The sequence below is a fragment of the Prionailurus viverrinus genome, chromosome D3 (assembly GCF_022837055.1).
Source record: "Prionailurus viverrinus isolate Anna chromosome D3, UM_Priviv_1.0, whole genome shotgun sequence".
Classification (NCBI taxonomy): Eukaryota; Metazoa; Chordata; class Mammalia; order Carnivora; family Felidae; genus Prionailurus; species Prionailurus viverrinus.
This window is the reverse complement of record NC_062572.1, coordinates 33,743,813-33,761,964: the sequence shown is the minus strand read 5'-3', so window position 1 is coordinate 33,761,964 and position 18,152 is coordinate 33,743,813. Positions and strand designations below refer to the sequence as shown.

Genomic DNA, 18,152 nt, shown 5'->3' with positions numbered 1-18,152 from the left:
TCTACGCTCTCCTGGGGCCAAAGAGCTTTTCATCGCTGATTCCCAGTAGAGAGGCTTCCTAGACGACTGTGTGGGGTGCGTGTGTGTGCGTGTGTGCGCGCGCGCGCGCGCGTGTATTCATTGTCAGATGGAGCCAGGTATTCACTTTAAATCCCACTACAAATGATTCAGAGTTGTCGAAATGGAATGATATCTGTATTTCCAGACGGAGAGGCGCGAAATCGAGGACATAAGAACAAAAACCCGCGCGGTTAGATGTGTGTGTGTAGGGGGTGCGGGGGACGAGTGTCACAGTCACACTGAAAAACTCCACTTTCATGTCCCAAAGCACTTCTCCCGGCAGGGTTTAACCCCGCGGCGCGGGAGGGGAGCCGGCGGGGACCTAGCGCACCCGCAGCTGCAGAGCGCCCTGGGCCGGCCCCGCCAGGTCCGCGCGGCCCTGGAACCTGCCCCCCTCCTCCCGAGCGACTCTGGGTGGGACCCCGTCTGCCCTCGGCTGCTCAGCGGCAACAGCCTCCCTCCGGGAAGGGCCAGCGAGGGGGGGGGGGGCGGGGAGAGGCAGCAAAGTGGGACACGGAGGGGCCGGAGCCCTGTCCTTCCCGCCTGCCTCCCCACTTTTAAAGTCTCCACCTTTTCATCCTATCTCGGTTCCCAAACCCGCTTCGGTGGGCGCCCCAGGGACTGGCTCATTTCCCGGCCAGGCCAGGCTTCCCCAGCAAGGGGTCCCTCGGCTCCCCTTTCTGTTCTCTCTCCTAGGACTGCGCGGCGTCGAGGCGGCCCCAGGAAGAGGGCCCAGAGGGAGGCGAGCCTCGGTGGGGCACCGGCGGCGGGGTGCAGGGGGAGGTAGGCTTGGGGGACAAGGAGCGGGAGCCCGGCGGGAGGAGGGAGGCGCCAGGCCCGCCAGGCCCGCCAGGCCCGGAGGAGGCGCGGCCCCAGAGGGCGAGGCCAGGGGTGGGGGCGCGCGAGGAGCTGGGGAGCCGGGGTTGCGCGGGGACCGCGGGGGCGGAGGGGGCGCGGCCGGGGAGGGCGAGGCCCGCAGCTATTGGTCCGGGAGGCCCGGGTGGGGGGGGTGGAGAGTGAGAGGAGGGTCGAGTCCCGGGGAGCGCGCCGCGGGCCCGCAGTCTCCGCCGCGGTCCGAACAGCTAGTGCCCCGAGCGCAGAGCCGGCGCCCGCCATGAGGGAGATCGTGCACATCCAGGCGGGCCAGTGCGGGAACCAGATTGGCACCAAGGTGGGCCGGGCACTGGGCTTCCCTGCGGGTGGGCAAGCTGGCAGGCCTAGGGTGTCGGGGCTCGACCCCTCGGTGCCGGCGCTCCGGTGCTCACCCTCCGTGCCCCTCGGTCCTCGGAGTCCAACCCTGCCCTGCGCGGCACCCGGGAAGTGCTCGAGGAGTGGCGCGGCCGAGGAGGGGGCGTCACAGCCGGGGACCCCCTGCCCCTCACCCCATCCCCGCTCTAGCTGGGAGCGGCCGCCGGCGGCTCTGGCGCGCCTGGAATTCGGCAGCCGGGCCCCGCGCGCCCTGCCCCGCCCGGCCAGCCCTGGAGTGAGCTGCGGGGGAGGGCGCCCTAGGCTCCGGGTTCTGACCGTCTGTCCCCCTGCCTCGCCCTTCCCAAGTTTTGGGAAGTGATCAGCGATGAACACGGTATCGACCCGGCCGGAGGCTACGTGGGTGACTCGGCGCTACAACTGGAGAGAATCAACGTCTACTACAATGAGTCATCCTGTGAGTAGCGCGGCGCGGCCGGGGCCCCGCCCTTCCCCGTCGGACCCGGTGGTCCCCGCCCGGACCCTGGCGGTCCCCTGCCTGGACCCCGGCCGTCCCCTTCCCGGACCTCGGCCGTCCCCTCCCAGACTTCGGCCGTCCCCTGCCCGGATCCCGGCCGTCCCCCGGCCATTTGCCCCTCCGATCCTGGCCATCCCCCCGGCCCCCGCCCAGGATCCTAGCCATCTCTGCCCGGACCCTCGGCCACCCCCCTCTTGGACCTCGGCCATCCCTCTCCCTGACTCGGCCTTCCTCCTCTAGGACCCCGGCCATTTCGCGTCTTCTCCGCCCGATCCCAGACTGGCTCTCTGGATGCCGCCCTCCGCGCAAGGGTAGTTTGCTCTCGGAAAATTTCCCGGGATATAGCAGGATGCCCGGTTCCTTCCTCACTCCCCATGGGGCGGGAAATCCGCCGTCAGTTTATTTCAAAAAGCCGAATTTGGCCTATCACGCGGCTCTGAACTCTTGAACCAGACAACCCGTTAGCTGGTGTTGTGAAATCACTTACTGGGTCTTGTCCGACTTTCTGTTTTGCTTTTTTCTTCAGTTTAAAATGTATCTCTTAATGGAGATTCTTGGCTAAAAACTTGAAAAGCACTCCGTTAAGTGACTCCTCTGCCCCTTTACCAACCTCCCAAAACTCTTAATGCTCCCTGGAAGCTGAAGTTCCGGGTAATTGGTGAAGTTGGGTAAAAACCGCAGGCTGTCGTTTATCCAGGGTTGGGAATCATTTCACCCTTGCCCTGGAGATCTACATATATATTGTGGCTACATGTGTGCACTATTTCTGTAACAATTTTACTATAAAAGTGGAATTGTGCCCTTCACAAAACAACAAAAAATGAAGATGTTGAAAAAACACTCAGAAAATGACAGATGTTGCACTTCCATATACGTGACACATAGCCCCAGAAATAATTACTCTGGTTTTTGGAGTCATTTGCTGTTTGTCCACACAAGAGCTGGGAAGAGCAGTATACATAAAGCACTGGGTTTTATTCACTCAGCAGCTGTAAGAAAAGGCCTGGATCAGCAGGACATAGAATATGAAATTTCCAGATAGCACTAAAAAATCCAGTGATACATTGCATTTCCTGTTAACCCTTAGGTCCACTTTGTTTATATCCTTGCTTCAGTGGGGTGTGTGCATTAATAGGACTGGAGTTGTAGAGCAGAGCCTATGGGCAATCATATTAACCCCATCCTCACTAGGGAACAATTTCCTGCCCAAGAGGCATGAAAATGTGCTTGCTAACAATAGGGCTGCACAGCAAATCTCATTCATTAGAGTGTCTTCCAGAAACAGCCTGTGGGCTGGCACCTGCAACAAGGTGCTCAGACTATAGCCTGGATCCATTAGTGTGTACGTATGAGGGACGTGCCGAAAAGTGGAAAGGATGTCACAGCAACACAGCAGTTTGCTGCAACAGATACAGTTTATTTCCATGGAGCTAAAAAAGTAAAACCACCCAGCAGGAAAGAGGTGTCAGGGTGAAGTGGAAAATACAGAAGGCAGGAAGTCAGGAGACCGGATTTCTCATCCTGCTTATTCCCGGAACTTCCTCGCTCTGCCCATTCACGCTTGGGCCGGTTCCCTCATCTGAACAATTTAAGGTGGGAATGTGTTGTCCAAGGCCCTTCCCAGTGCTAAGATTCTGTGATTCGAAGAAAGCCGAGTCTGTCTCTAAAGAAACCCTGTTTTGTAGCACCCAGGCAGCTGTGCTGGGGGGACTTGCTACAGGGAAGCCCATCACTCTGGAAACCAGAAAGTAACCCTTGTGGGTGGGCTTTGTTCTCTTCCAGCTCAGAAATACGTGCCCAGGGCTGCCCTGGTGGACTTGGAGCCGGGCACCATGGACAGTGTGCGGTCCGGGCCTTTTGGGCAGCTCTTCCGGCCTGACAACTTCATCTTCGGTGGGTTCCATCTTTCCTGCTTGCTTCTGCTTCTCTTTTTTTTTTTTTCTTTTCTTTTTAACACCAAACTAATTTATGTGCAAGATTAAAAGCATCACGTGGCAAAGAAAAGCTTAGAATGGAAATCAACAGTCCCTAGTGTCATCCTAGGGTGCCCCTTTTAATTCTTGTATTTTCTTTAGGAAAGTAATGTCTGTGTCTCTAAATGAAATGATTATATTGATAGTTCTTTTATTTTTAAGTTTATTTATTTATTTTGAGAGGGGGAGGGGAAAGGCAGAGAGAGAGAGAGAGAGAGAGAGAGAGAGAATCCCAAGCAGGCTCCACACTGTCAGTGCAAAACCAGACATGGGGCTCCAACCCATGAACCATGAGATTATGACCTGAGCAGAACAAGACTCGGTCACTTAACCAACTGAGCCACCCATGTGCCCCAGCCGATAGTTACTGATTTAACAAATTTTTTAGACATTAACTTCTTTCTTCCACTTATAAATTGCTATCATAATATGACAGTGATAATTTGTTTTGGTGTGTTACTCATTTTTTAACTTCAGTGTTTTTAGACCTATATTTTTCTTCCATTTCCTATAGACAATTATTTTGCTTTCTTTCTAAAGGCTGGCACCATGTGAATTTTGCTTTGTCAGAATTGGGCAAATCCTTCCCTCCTTCTTCCACCTAAAACATGATAAGATAAAGCACCTGTCCCTCTACACACTCCTAAATAAAATTATATAACATTAAGTGAAATGATATTGTTAAGTGCTACCAGCCTCCATCACCCTGTAGCCATGGTGTTTAGAGTCCAGGTTACTTGACAAAACATTCAAAGGGGGAATTTTCAAAATATTCAAGAAGAGACAGAATCTTGAAAGATTTTATTCTGCTCCTTTGTAGCAGAATCACTCTGCACCTGTTGTAAAGGTGACTCAGCAAGATGAACGTTCACAGAGTTTACGAATCCTTTGGGTATCATCTACTTCCCTGTCACCCTGACAACACACACAACCAATGAGACAGGCAAAGCTTCCGATAATAACTTCTTCAAGAGTTGGACCATAATTGACCCTAAGCAGAGACTCTTCTGGACCCTGCTGCCCAATGTGGTAGCCACTAGCCACATGTGGCTATTTAAATTAAAGTTAATAAAAAATTAAATAAAATCAATTCACTTCCTCCATTGTACTAGCTACGTTTCAAGTGCTCAATAATTACATATAGCCAGTGGCTGCCATATTGGATATATGGAACAGTTCCTTCATTGTAGAAAGTTCTATTGGATAGCAGTGCTCAGGACTTAGTAGAGATAGTCTACCAAATTGGGGGAACGAAGAGAGAAAATGGAAAGACACTGTGTAATCATGTGGCCATACATAGCCATTTCTATCTTAAGAGCCAAGGTAGAGGCTACAGGATGGTGGTAGATGTGAAAGTCTTCCACTTGACAATTGTATTTTAATGTTAGATACCACACATTCACTTCACTTATGTTCTTTTCTCAAAAATTACCAATGTAAGAGTAAGAAATATGCCTGGAGGGAAGAATACTACTTATCAACCGATATACCTCAATCAACAAACACAATTTCAGTACCTGTAAAAGGCAAAGTGTCTTACAAGCAAATGAGAGACTCCTAAGGCTGATCTGTGGCTTAAAGTTACTATGGTATAGAAATTAAATGTATCAAAGATCTACTTTTCAACCCCTTCTCTGGAAGGGATAGAGATAGTTTCACTGAGGGTAACAGATAATCCTTTGTCATTTAAACCCTATGTATCTAGAATATTCTCATGCAAAGTGCTTGATACAGATGATCAACATCCTAGGAATGCAAGGATGGTTCAACATTGAGAAGCCAGCTAATAGATTAAGAGAAACAACACCTTAATAGGTGCCCAAAAATATTTGATAAAACTCAGTATGTGTTCCTGACTTGTATAAGACAAAAACACTTCTGCACAAGCTGGAAATAGAAAGAATTTAAGAATTACCTACTAAGGGGCACCTGGGTGGCTCAGTCAGTTAAACGTCTGACTTCAGCTCAGGTCATGATCTTGTGGTTTGTGGGTTTGAGCCCCACATTAAGCTGTCTACTGTCTGCGTAGAGCCTGCTTTGGCTCCTCCTCCTCCCTGTCTCTCTGCCGCTCCCCACATGCTCTCTGTCAAAAATAAAGAAACATTAAAGAAAAAAAGAATTATCTACCAAAATACATAACTATGCCATACTCACTGGTGAAACATTAGAAGTATTCCCAGCAAAGTCAGGTATGAGAAAAAGATGTCCACTGTCTCTTCTCTATTCCATGTTTTGAAGGTTCTAGCCAGTGCATAAAGACCAGAGAAAGAAAAGAGATACAAACCATTTAAAGGAAAAGACAAAATTGTTATTTGAAGGTGGAATGATCCTCTTGGATTTTCCAGATAGGCTGTCCAATGAACAGTGATTAGCATTTATGAGACCTCCGTAAGGCAACCAGACACAAGATAAAAAGACTCAGACATTATTGCTATGAGTGACCAACTGTCCTGATTTGCCTGGGACTGGGAGGTTTCCCAGGACACTACACTTTCCAGTGTTGAAACTGGTGAAGTTCCAGGCAAACTGGGACAAATTGATCTCCTTAAAGGCAATAATCAACTGTAAAATATAATGGGAAAATACCCTCTTCACACTAGGATAACAAAAGTTATACCTAGGGACAAAATTTACCAGTAATTGGGAATGAGGAGGAGTCATTAAAACAAGACATTTTTCTCCCAACAGACTGGCTAATAGTTTAAAATCTAACAGCTAGTGTTGGTGAAGGTGTTTGGGGGAAATGACAGTTTCAAGCATTGTCAGAGAACAGCTTAATGGGTTCAGCAAATCAAGAATTTTGATTCAACAGTTTCAGTTTAAGGAATTTGTCCTACAGAAATGCTTGCTCACGCATCCATGGGCGATGCATGTTGGTTTCTAGAAGAGCTGAACCCCTTTGCCCACCCCCACCCCCTTGCCCTTACCACCAGCTGGTGTCAGTCTCTGTCAGTTCAGTGGACTGCTCCCTCGGGGCCTTGTGATAAATAGACTTGGCTTGGAGAACAATATTCTGTATGCTCGAGAGGAAATAAGGATGACTCCCCCCTGTTTGCTTAATACAGATCAGTGCCATCTTTCACTTTCTCTTAGTAAGTGGGTCTAGATTCTTAGCAGATGTAGACTCTTTGTAAGCCCTTTGAGTGAAATTAGCCAAAAAGAGAGAGCGCTGAATGGGGACAAGGGAAACTTGGCGGCTAATTTCGGCTCTGCCACCTCTGCTGCCATCAGTCCCCTTCTCTGGGCTCCTTCAGTTTTACAGTCTGTGGAATGAAGGGCCCCCAAGCATCTGGGCCTCTGTAAGAATCTGAGGGAAGCAATAGCCTGTGCCTGCCACCTGCACAGAACTACACCCCCACAGAGAATTCTGCTTGGTTTCTTCCCTTAAAGTTTCAATTAATTTCTGGTAAGAATCTGAGAGGATAGCTAAGTTGTCTTTTTTTTTTATTATTTACATTTTAGTTAACATCCTGTGCAATATTGGTTCCAGGAGTGGAATTCAGTGATTCATCACTTACCTACAATACCCAGTGCTCATTACAAGTGCCTCCTTAGTACCCATCAACCATCTAGCCCATCCTCCACCCCTCCCTCTATCAATCCACAGTTTATTCTCTATTGTTAAGAGTCTCTTGTGGCTTGTTTCCCTCTCTTCTCTTACTCCCTTCCCATATGTTCATCTGTTTTTTTCTTAAATTCCACATATGAGTGAAATCATATGGTGTCTTTCTCTGATTGACTTACCTCGCTTAGCATGATACATTCTAGTTCCAACCACGTCATTGCAAATGGCAAGGAGTGTGTGTGTGTGTGTGTGTGTGTGTGTGTGTGTGTAAAGAAGATGTGGAATATGTAATATATTCAGGAGGATAGCTAAGGTTTCTCAAACCTGAATTACAGTTGGCTGAATCTGCCTCAGTCTCAGTAAGTGTTACCAAACAAAATTAATAGAATTCATCAAGAAAAGTATATAGTTGACCCTTGAAAAATGCAGAGGTTAAGGGGTGCTGACACCCTGCATGTCAAAAGTTTACTTACAATTTTTTACTCTCCCCAAACTTAACTACGGTTGACTGGAAGTCTTAGCGACTATATAAGCAGTCGATTAACACATATTTTGTAAGTTGTGTGTATTCTGTAGTGTATTTTTACAATAAAGCAAGCTAAAGAAAAGAAAATGTTATTAAGAAAATCATAAGGAAGAGGGGCGCCTGGGTGCCTTAGTCGGTTAAGCATCCGACTTCCGCTCAGGTGATGATCTCTCGGTCTGTGAGTTCGAGCTCCGCATCAGGCTCTGTGCTGACAGCTCAGAGCCTGGAGCCTGTTTCAGATTCTGTGTCTCTCTCTCTCTCTGACCCTCCCCCGTTCATGCTCTGTCTCTGTCTCAAAAATAAACAAACGTTAAAAAAAATTTTAAAAAAAATCATAAGGAAGAGAAAATACTTTTACAGTACTGTACTTATGTATCAAAAAGAACCTGTGCATAAGTGGACCCATGCAGTTCAAGCATGTGTAGTTCAAGGGTCACCTCTACTACTCTTTTGATGGGCAGTACATGGTAGGAAATTCAAAAGAACTGAAGGCATATACAGTGGAAAGCTTGTCTCTCACTCCTCCGTCCACTCAGTTCCCTCCCAGGAGGCCGGCTCCTGCTGATGACCTCGAAGGTGCCCTTCCTGAAGCTTGTGCACAGTAGAAGCAAATACATGAGTCTGTGAGTCTGAATATGTAAAAATATGGTAAAGTTTTATGTATGTAAAATACATGGCTTTCCTGCTTCTAGGAAGGGTATGAAACCGCATAAAGACAGCTTTAAAATGTGACCAGTTATTTATTTTCTACCATTTATTTATTTTTGAGAGACAGAGTGCGAGTGGAGGAGGGGCAGAGAGAGGGAGACACAGAATCTGAAGCAGCTCCAGGCTCTGAGCTGTCAGCAAAGAGCCCGAGGTGGGGCTCGAACTCACATACCGTGAGATCATGACCTGAGCTAAAGTCAGATGCTTAACCAACTGAGCCATCCAGGTGCCCCAAAGTGTGGCCATTTAAAACACAGAGTGAACTGTGAGAATTCATTCACTTGCGGCTGAGAATTCATTTAAGCTATAGGTTTCTGGCAACTAAATTCAAAACAGGAAGCCCAGTAAAGGACACGGTGGTCGTCGTCATAAAAGGGAATATACCACTCTTTTAAAAAGGAGATCCCCCTTCCTTCTACATTATTTGTATTTGTTTTTTTTTTAATTTTTACTTTGCCTTTTTCAACGAACGCTAATAAAGAACCACATTATTAAAAACCAAGAACTAGAGTAAAAAAATCATAAAATTTTATGATTTTAAAATTGATAATTCTTAATAGTTACATAATGTGTAATTATTTCATAATGGCCAATAATCAGGGAGTCACTTCTTACCTAATTTTGCTCTAAGAAAGAATATAGTAAGGGGCTTGGGTGGCTCAGTCGGTTGAGTGTCCGACTTCAGCTCAGGTCATGATCTCACGGATCGTGGATTCGGGCCCGCATCAGGCTCTGTGCTGACAGCTCAGAGCCTGGAACCTGCTCTGGATTCTTTGTCTCCTTCTCTCTCTGCCCCTTCCCTGCTCACACACTCTCTCTGTCTCTCAAAAATAAATAAAATGTTAAAGAAAGGAAGAATATAGTATTCTGGCTCAGTCAGTGGAGCATGCGACTTTTGATCTCAGGGTAGCGAGTTCAAGGCCTGCCTTGGATGTAGAATTAAAAAAAAAAAAAAAAGAATATAGTAATATAGAATCTGGATATTTGCATCTTGGTTCACATAAATTGGTCTGTGTTTCTAACTCTGATCACAGAATAGATCCTCAAAAGCAAAGTTATTGGGTCAGAGCCTATTTGAACGTATTTAAGCCCATTATATATATTGCTTTAAATGGGTTAATGCCACTAGCAGTGTTTGAGAGCACAATTTTTGCTCTGCTTTTGCCTGAGAAATGTATCAACTGAGGGTCTCTGAGCAATATAATTGAAACTCCTTTATAGGAAATGGAAAAAGATCTCTGAATTTGGAGAGTCTGTATAATGGGGCGCCTGGGTGGCGCAGTCGGTTAAGCGTCCGACTTCAGCCAGGTCACGATCTCACGGTCCGTGAGTTCGAGCCCCGCGTCAGGCTCTGGGCTGATGGCTCAGAGCCTGGAGCCTGTTTCCGATTCTGTGTCTCCCTCTCTCTCTGCCCCTCCCCCGTTCATGCTCTGTCTCTCTCTGTCCCAAAAATAAAAAAATTAAAAATGTTGAAAAAAAAAAAAAAATTAAATTGCACAGATTGTCAGTTTAAGAAAAGAGAAACTTACACTCACGTAAACAGGATTGACACATAAAGAAACCTGAAAACCCAATATTAAAATACAACTCAGTAAACCCTGTTCCCATAGGGACGGGTGGTTAACTGAAACACACACACACACACACACACACACACACACACCTTATTGCTTCTTGAGGGAAAATAGAAAAAAATTATCCAGTTTTACATTGTTTAAATTTAAGATGTCAAACTTATACTTGTTACATTGGGCTTTGTGTAACATTGGTATGTTTTATTTCTTAAAATGGGTGGTGTAGGTATTTATTATGCTTCATATGCTTTTACATGCCTTAAGTCTGTCATGAGAAAAATGTTGGCATGGATGAGGCATGGCTCTTGTTTATGCACTTTCTGGAGGTTTCTGATAGGACTCAGGAGACCAACCACCTTCTCTGGCTCACTTGCCCCCCACCCAACCCAGATGTCCGGTCAGGGTCAGGCCTCCCTTTGGCCATCACTCCCGTGCAGCCAGGACCTGTTGAACTTTTAGAGTCTTTTTGAAACTGATTCAAACTATTGAAGTCGTGGGAAGCTGGTTTCTCATGGCAGCAGCTTCATTGATCGTGGAGGTTTTCTTTGGCCTAATGTATTTGAACTGAAGACTGAGAGAGCCTAAGAAGGTCTGGTCTTGTCTCTCTAGCTGTCAGTAAGTGGGACAAAAAAGATTAAGAACAAATTAACACAGAACTACGATGACCAGCTAATGATCTAATTCACTGTCCTTACAAACCTTCAAGAATGTTAGAAATGACATTTTGCATTTAAATTGTCTCCAGGATTGTTTGATATCTTTGCTTCTTTGTTAGAATATGCATCCTTAATTTTGATTCAGAATATTTAAAAATTTTTAAGATTGTACTGCTGTGAAATAGCTTTTATAGTAACTTTTAAAGCTGACACTATTTTTACTTCAGAATTCTGAGTTTTTTAAATGAATGTTCTTATTTTGTTAAAATGGCACACTCGTTAGGAGGAATGGAGAAGTGTCCCCAACGTATAAACACACTATGCTGTTTGGCAAAATAGTTGTTTTTAAGTCACCCTCCAGTTAATAAAAGAGGTAGAATTGTCTTTGGGAAATGGCTCATCCCCCATTAGCTTTAGAGCTCATTTTTTTTCAGAGCTGGCAAATTACAGTAAACCAGTGTCATTCCATTTCTAGGTATAGATGAAGTGGTGTTGTTTTTTTAATTTCTATTTATTTTGGGGTGGTTTTAAAAAAACAGACTTGAAGTAATATATAACTTTGAAAGTGAAAGTTATCTGCATTTAAGTTTTGCACATGGATATACTTGACAAAAACAAACCCTTTTTCTTAATGAATCACTGGTCGTATTAGCGGTCATGCCCAGGGACAGTGAGAGAGAGTTTTGTGGGAGAAAATGGAGTAACAGAAAGCCTCTTTCTGCACATGCAACTTTCCCTTCCAGATTCGGGGTTAGAGGGCTTCAGGGAGCACTTAATCCCTCACCCAGTGTGAGCAGGAGGTAAACCAGAGGGTAGACTCAGAAAGCCCTGGGGACCTGTTGCCACCCGCCTGCAGCCTTGTGTTCTATGGTCCCGAGCCACTGATTAATGTCACAACATCTCATTACAGAACATGTTCAACTCATGACCCCCAAATATTTAACTGGGAACATCTGTTGCTACGAGACAGTGGCAAAATATTTTCAGAAGTCACTAGCTTCTTTCTTGTCAAGAGCAGAGAAAACCTTGTGGCTAATCATGCTGTAAATACTGAGGAAGCCAAGTGAGCTGTGTGAGCTGGACAAGGAGTCAAGTTCAGGGAGCTTGACTTGCTGTGATTGCACGTCTGCCTGCAGCCACCTACCTGCTGCCGATTGCTGGTTTCTACTCTGTTTTAATGAAATCATCTCCAGCAATTTGACAATTGCACTCATGTTCTTTCCTTCGTGAAGGTACGCCAGTCCTAGACTGAGCTCCATGGACGAGCATGGGTCCCCGCCCTTGTTCTTCCTGGTTCCTCTGGTGCGTCTGGCCGGACTGCTGCCTGCTAGCTTGGGTGGGGAAAGGTGGACAGCAGTTAGTGGGGGCACAGGAAGGCAACGACCATTTTTGAGCCAGCTGGGCAGGAAAACAGACAATCTGTGTTTGTAAGAGAGAACGCAGTTGCCTCCTGGATGAGGAAGTGGCCACCAGGAGGGCTGAGGTGGCCGGTGCTCTTGGGATGAGCTGCAAGCATGGAGGGGCTTGCCCCGTGCCCGTGGGGCACATGGAACATGGTGCTGCCATGCCTGTCATCTTGGTGCCTTTGACCAGCCAGACAGGGCAAAGGCAACAGGAGTGAGTGGCTGATCTCCCTTATGAGGTGGGGCCCAGACAGACGAGCAAGGGGCCACCTGCGCCTCCTTCTGATGGGCAGTCCTGCCCTCCTGGACACATCGCTACTTAATATTGAAATGTGTTTCATGTTTTCGACACAAAGTTAAAACTGCACAGTTTTCTCTTCAAATACACAGGGGTGTAGGGTAAAACTGGATCCCCCTCATCCCTAGTGCCAGTGACCCTGAGATTTTATTCCCCGGGGCTAACTAGTGCTGTACACGGTGCAGATGTGTCCCACCTGACCTTTTCCCACATACACATGCACACACACGTGCACATGCGCACACACACACAGGCAGTTGATTTGGTTTTCAGAAAATGGGATCATGCTACTCATACCATTTTGCAGCTTTTTAAGGAGTTCATTAACATAACGGGGACATTCCCTGTGACTGTCACCGTGCCTTTCTGCTGCATGGGTGTCCTCAGGTAGTAATCCCCCCACTTACTGCTGTTTTTAAAACTCCCCGTAAAGGCACATTTTCATATTTTAATTTTCTCTCGATTATCATTAGAGACGTGTTTGTTTCGTTAAATTTTTATAAGCAATATGAATGTGGAAAGTTCACTCTCCTATTATCCCATCCTTCAGAGACAACCACAGTTACTGGGTCGCTGTGTATTTCTTCAATTTATTTCTTAAATGCAACTTTAAATGTTCTAATAAAGTCTAAAATATTCATTTTGCTAGCTAGGTAAAACATCTGCTTGGCCCAGGACTCAAAGGGAGCAAAAGGGCGCACAGTGAAAACGTGGTCTCATTCTGACCCCGAGCTGGTGCCCACCCAGGCTCCTTTCCAGAGGCAGCACTCCAGGATTTGTGCGGTCACTCTGTGCCTATAGCAGCAGATACATACCTGTTACACGCATACAATGACAGCCAACTGCATACACCATTTGGTACTTCGGGGTTCTTTTTTTCCTCCTTAGCAATATACGCAGGACTAGGGCTGATGGCTGATTGTATTCTGTCACATAGATACCATCACTGATTTACGTCCTCTGTTAAAAGGTATTTCGGTTGTTTCCTTTTTTCTTTACTATTGCAAACTGCTCCTTGGAGAGTACTTGTCTGCATGCCATTTTCCACGTGTGTGGGTGGATCTATCCAGGCAAATTTGTAGAAATAAAATTGCTGAGTCTAAGGGGACTAATTCTGATACATATGCTAAACTGTTCTCCATAGAGGGTAGTCCCTGTTATGCCTCTCCGCAGTCTGGCAGTGTGGAGGGGCCTTCCCCCAACTCTGGCCAACAGTATCAGCAAGCTTTTTGATCAATTTCAGCTTCACAGGGAAGAAACTGAATCTCCTTGTTTTCATGTGCATTCCCCTTGTGAGGAATACATCAGATATTTAAGTTTTTTGAATTTCCTTCCCTGTGAACTGTTTCTGTCCTTTGCCCATCTTCCTAAAAGTTTTTCCTTACTGATCTGTAGGCCTTCTTTAGATATTTAAGGCGGGTGTCTCTCTGTATGTGATACAAGTCACTGGTAGTCAACACATTTTAAACTTACTTAAGAATCACAGGATTTGGGTTGTTTTTCTTGTTTTACAGACGTCCCCTTAACACCCACAGTATTTAGCACTGATAGAAGCTGTGGAAACCTCAAGGAAATTTGCGATAAGACTCATTCCTCCAAAAGTAGGCCCTTGTGTAAGGCCACGCCCACAGTACACTGCAGAATCCAGGGAGGCTGGCAGCAGACCTCAGTGAGAGGGCCCTGGCCCCACAGTGCGTGAGTGCCTCCAAAATGCCTGCTTGTCTCACTGATGCAGCACTGGGCTGCTCCCGGGAGGCAGCCTATGTGGTGTCACTGCTGCCCGGCTCAGCTCCCCACTGGTGTCTCTGGCGTCAGGTATGGACCTGCCCACCCGGAGCACAGAAGCTGGTCTCTGGACAGTGGTGGTGGATTGTTGCCACCAGCTGGGTAGAGACAAAAATCAGGTGAACATCTTTGGAATAAGTGGGCAGAGGTCCATACGGTGTGATTCCTGCGCTGGCTTAGCTCTGAGCGGAAGGACAAACAGGCCTTGGTATCTCTTCTTCCTCTCATTTTCTGTGTCCACTTGATACAATCCAATCACCTGCCAGCTCCCATGGCACATCCTGGTCCTTTTCAGAAATTCCGTTCGTAGGGAAAGTTTGATAAGGATGCTAACAAATTTGTTTTTAAATTTTTTATACATGATCCTTTTCGAAACTAGATTTGAATACACCTGCTTACTAAATACACAAAACACTTTTTAATAACCTTCCTTGCTTCTTAAATAACTTTTAATTTTAGCTATATATTACATTGCCTTGTTACCAGTTAAAATAATGAGAAACAGCAGTGCCTTGTTTCTATAGTTTATTATTAAATAGTTCTAGGGGTGCGTCGGTAGCTCAGTCCCTAAGCGACTGACTCTTGACTTCTGCCCGGGTCATGACTGCACAGTCGTGGGATCGAGCCCCATATGGGGCTCGTGCTGGGCGTGAACGCTGCTTGGGATTCTCTCTTCCCCTCTCCCTCCGCCCCTCCCCACCTTGCGTGTTCTCTCTAAAAAAAAATTTTTTTAAATAAAATTGATAATATTATCTCTCACCATCCATCAGAGGAGTAAAACCAGGCATGGAGGTGGGGGAAAGGGACCACATTCATCATGAGCCTGAGGAGTCAGCACCAAGCACTGACTTGACTACTTTTCATAATTTACCCTACAGTGTGCCCTAGAATTTAGTTCTCAGTGGTTTTTCTAATAATTCTTTTTTTTCCTGTTTTCTCTTTTTTAATAAGGTAACTAGTTCTAAATATGGTGGCCTGGAGGTCCCATAGAAAAAAGCAAGTGGGGTGTTAACAGTATGTATAACAGCGTATTTACAGGGTAGTAACATGCGGATTTCTTTTTTTTTTTTCTGTCTAATAATTCTTGAAGTATTAACGTATTGATTTAGATTGAAAAAGTCTTATAATTTTTTTTTTTTTTTCAGAAAGTGAGTCCAGTTTGGATGATTGCTCTGATAATTAGGACTGCCCTTGCCAGAGTATATGGCTTGTATTTTTTATAACCCGAATAAGCTAAACTCCAACCTAAAAATTCTTTCCAGTGAAAATATATATAAAACATTTAATTGAGAAACTGTATTGGCAAAGTTGTATTGGAATATTTCCATTTTCCCAACTCGATCCAAGTACATTAGATTAAGGAAAGTGCCTTTAAGTAAAATGGTCTCCGCCTTTGGTAAGCCCTGGTGGTAAAGCCTTTTGGTATCTGCCAGAAACAGAAGAGAATGAACCAACGCAGGTTGTTTGCAGCGCTGCTTTCCACGGAACTGAGTTTGGGGCTGAAAGAGGTGTTTTTCCCCCGACCGTCTTAAAAGTGTGAACAACAGCATCACCACCCCGACCCCCCACCCCCACCCCCACCCCCCCGTGCAGCCCTACTGAAATTGTGTGCCACTCTCTTGTGCTTTGTCCCAGGACAAACGGGCGCGGGCAACAACTGGGCGAAGGGGCACTACACGGAAGGTGCGGAGCTGGTGGATTCGGTGCTCGACGTGGTGAGGAAGGAGTGCGAGCACTGCGACTGCCTGCAGGGCTTCCAGCTCACGCACTCGCTGGGCGGGGGCACGGGCTCCGGCATGGGCACGCTGCTCATCAGCAAGATCCGCGAGGAGTACCCCGACAGGATCATGAACACCTTCAGCGTCATGCCCTCGCCCAAGGTGTCGGACACGGTGGTGGAGCCCTACAACGCCACCCTGTCGGTGCACCAGCTGGTGGAGAACACGGACGAGACGTACTGCATCGACAACGAGGCCCTCTACGACATCTGCTTTCGCACGCTCAAGCTGACCACGCCCACCTACGGCGACCTCAACCACCTGGTGTCCGCCACCATGAGCGGCGTCACCACGTCCCTGCGCTTCCCCGGCCAGCTCAACGCCGACCTGCGCAAGCTGGCCGTGAACATGGTGCCCTTCCCGCGCCTGCACTTCTTCATGCCCGGCTTCGCGCCGCTCACGGCCCGCGGCAGCCAGCAGTACCGCGCGCTCACCGTGCCCGAACTGACGCAGCAGATGTTCGATGCCAAGAACATGATGGCGGCGTGCGACCCGCGCCATGGCCGCTACCTGACCGTGGCCACCGTCTTCCGGGGCCCCATGTCCATGAAGGAGGTGGACGAGCAGATGCTGGCCATCCAGAACAAGAACAGCAGCTACTTCGTCGAGTGGATCCCCAATAACGTCAAGGTGGCCGTGTGCGACATCCCGCCGCGCGGCCTCAAGATGGCCTCCACCTTCATCGGCAACAGCACGGCCATCCAGGAGCTGTTCAAGCGCATCTCGGAGCAGTTTTCCGCCATGTTCCGGCGCAAGGCTTTCCTGCACTGGTTCACGGGAGAGGGCATGGATGAGATGGAGTTCACAGAAGCAGAGAGCAACATGAACGACCTGGTGTCCGAGTACCAGCAGTATCAAGAAGCCACGGCCAATGATGGTGAGGAAGCTTTTGAAGACGATGAGGAGGAGATCAATGAATAGAGGCGCCTCCCTGTCTCGGATACCACAGTTCAGATGTTCTTCCTTTAACTCCAGAGCATTGTGACCCTAACGGCCGCCACATGGTGCTCTGCTCTGTGTGGGTCCAGGCCCCTCACCAGTGCTACAGAATTGCACTATCAGCCCTCTGGAATGAAGCAAGTACATCAGAATAGCAGAGAATTGGCAGTCCTACCCAATCAAGAGATCAGACGACAGATTTTCTACTGGAAGACTTGAAACAATGAACAGGCCATCGATGAAGGGCTAAATGACTTGACCTCGCCTTCTGTTTAGTGTTCGACCATGCTGAGAATTAGCAAGGAAGCCAGAAACCCTGTTTTTCATCCTTTGTGATGAAACCTAAAGCTGTGCAGTGTTGCCTTATATTGAGAATGCAGTATGGAACTTTAAAACAACCTATTCGTAATAAAACACTAAAATTTTTTCTTTGCCTCTTCCAGCCTCTGTTTCGTTAGATTTGTTACTTTGTGTTGTTATAAGGGTTACTTGGGTACCCTGTCTCTTCCTGGGGTGAAGTGCCTCTGCCACTAAGTGAATGAACTCAGAGGAAAGACTTTCCTTGAACTGCAGGCTTTTTAAGGGTGGCAGCATAAAAGCAGCACACACACAAATAAAAGCCCATCATCCCCATTCGCAACCAGCACTTAGACCTCCCACAGAATCTTTCACCTCCCTGTGTCATGTCCTGGTCAGTCCCAACCTTCCCTAATAGCTGGGCTAAGATTTGCCAGAGGAGCTACAGAAAATGACCTGCCAGCTTCCAGCCAAAGCCAGGGGGATGTGCAAGCTCTTGGTGGGTGAGGGGGCACCAGGCAGGGCCAGCTTTGAGAGCTGTGTGCTTCCTTCCAGGAGCACTCAGGGCCAGGGCAGAGACTGAGGGCTGTTTTCTGTATAACAGATCACCACCTTACAGTTTCTAAAACTTGACACAACTTCTGTAAGAGGTCTTGTAAAGCCAGACTCCACAGGACATGACCAGGCTAGTCCTACTAATTAGCAGACATCGCTGTTCACCTTTGTCTCTGGTTTCTTTCTTTCAGCCCCTTTGAAGTTAGCTGTGAACATGTGACTTTGCTTTAGCCAAAAGAATGTGAGTGGCATCTCACTCCAGGTGGAAGTGTCTAAATGCTAGTGCTTGACCCTTAACTCTGCCTCTGCCGG

At 47.2% G+C, this 18,152-nt stretch overlaps 1 protein-coding gene across 3 annotated transcripts; it reads left to right on the top strand.

Moving 5' to 3' along the window:
• The first annotated feature begins 1,081 nt into the window (after positions 1–1,081).
• Positions 1,082–17,415, top strand: TUBB6 (tubulin beta 6 class V). 3 transcript variants are annotated; one of them, XM_047826902.1, is made up of 5 exons: positions 1,202–1,231; positions 1,615–1,723; positions 2,024–2,094; positions 3,566–3,676; positions 15,907–17,415. In XM_047826902.1, exons 4-5 carry the CDS (start codon positions 3,616–3,618, stop codon positions 16,968–16,970), a joined length of 1,125 nt encoding a protein of 374 aa, XP_047682858.1. In that variant the 5' UTR covers positions 1,202–1,231; positions 1,615–1,723; positions 2,024–2,094; positions 3,566–3,615; the 3' UTR covers positions 16,971–17,415. The 3 variants fall into 3 exon arrangements, with proteins under 3 accessions (XP_047682857.1, XP_047682858.1, XP_047682860.1); XM_047826901.1 differs by lacking the exon at positions 2,024–2,094 and having other exon boundaries at positions 1,082–1,231; XM_047826904.1 differs by lacking the exons at positions 1,202–1,231; positions 2,024–2,094; positions 3,566–3,676.
• The last annotated feature ends 737 nt before the right edge of the window (positions 17,416–18,152 follow it).

Excerpts from the sequence above, each read along its gene's own strand:
- TUBB6 (XM_047826901.1), top strand. The coding sequence starts at position 1,175 with ATGAGGGAGATCGTGCACATCCAGGCGGGCCAGTGCGGGAACCAGATT. Across the intron at positions 1,724-3,565 it reads CTACTACAATGAGTCATCCT|CTCAGAAATACGTGCCCAGG; the intron begins GTGAGTAGCGCG and ends GTTCTCTTCCAG. Across the intron at positions 3,677-15,906 it reads GCCTGACAACTTCATCTTCG|GACAAACGGGCGCGGGCAAC; the intron begins GTGGGTTCCATC and ends GCTTTGTCCCAG.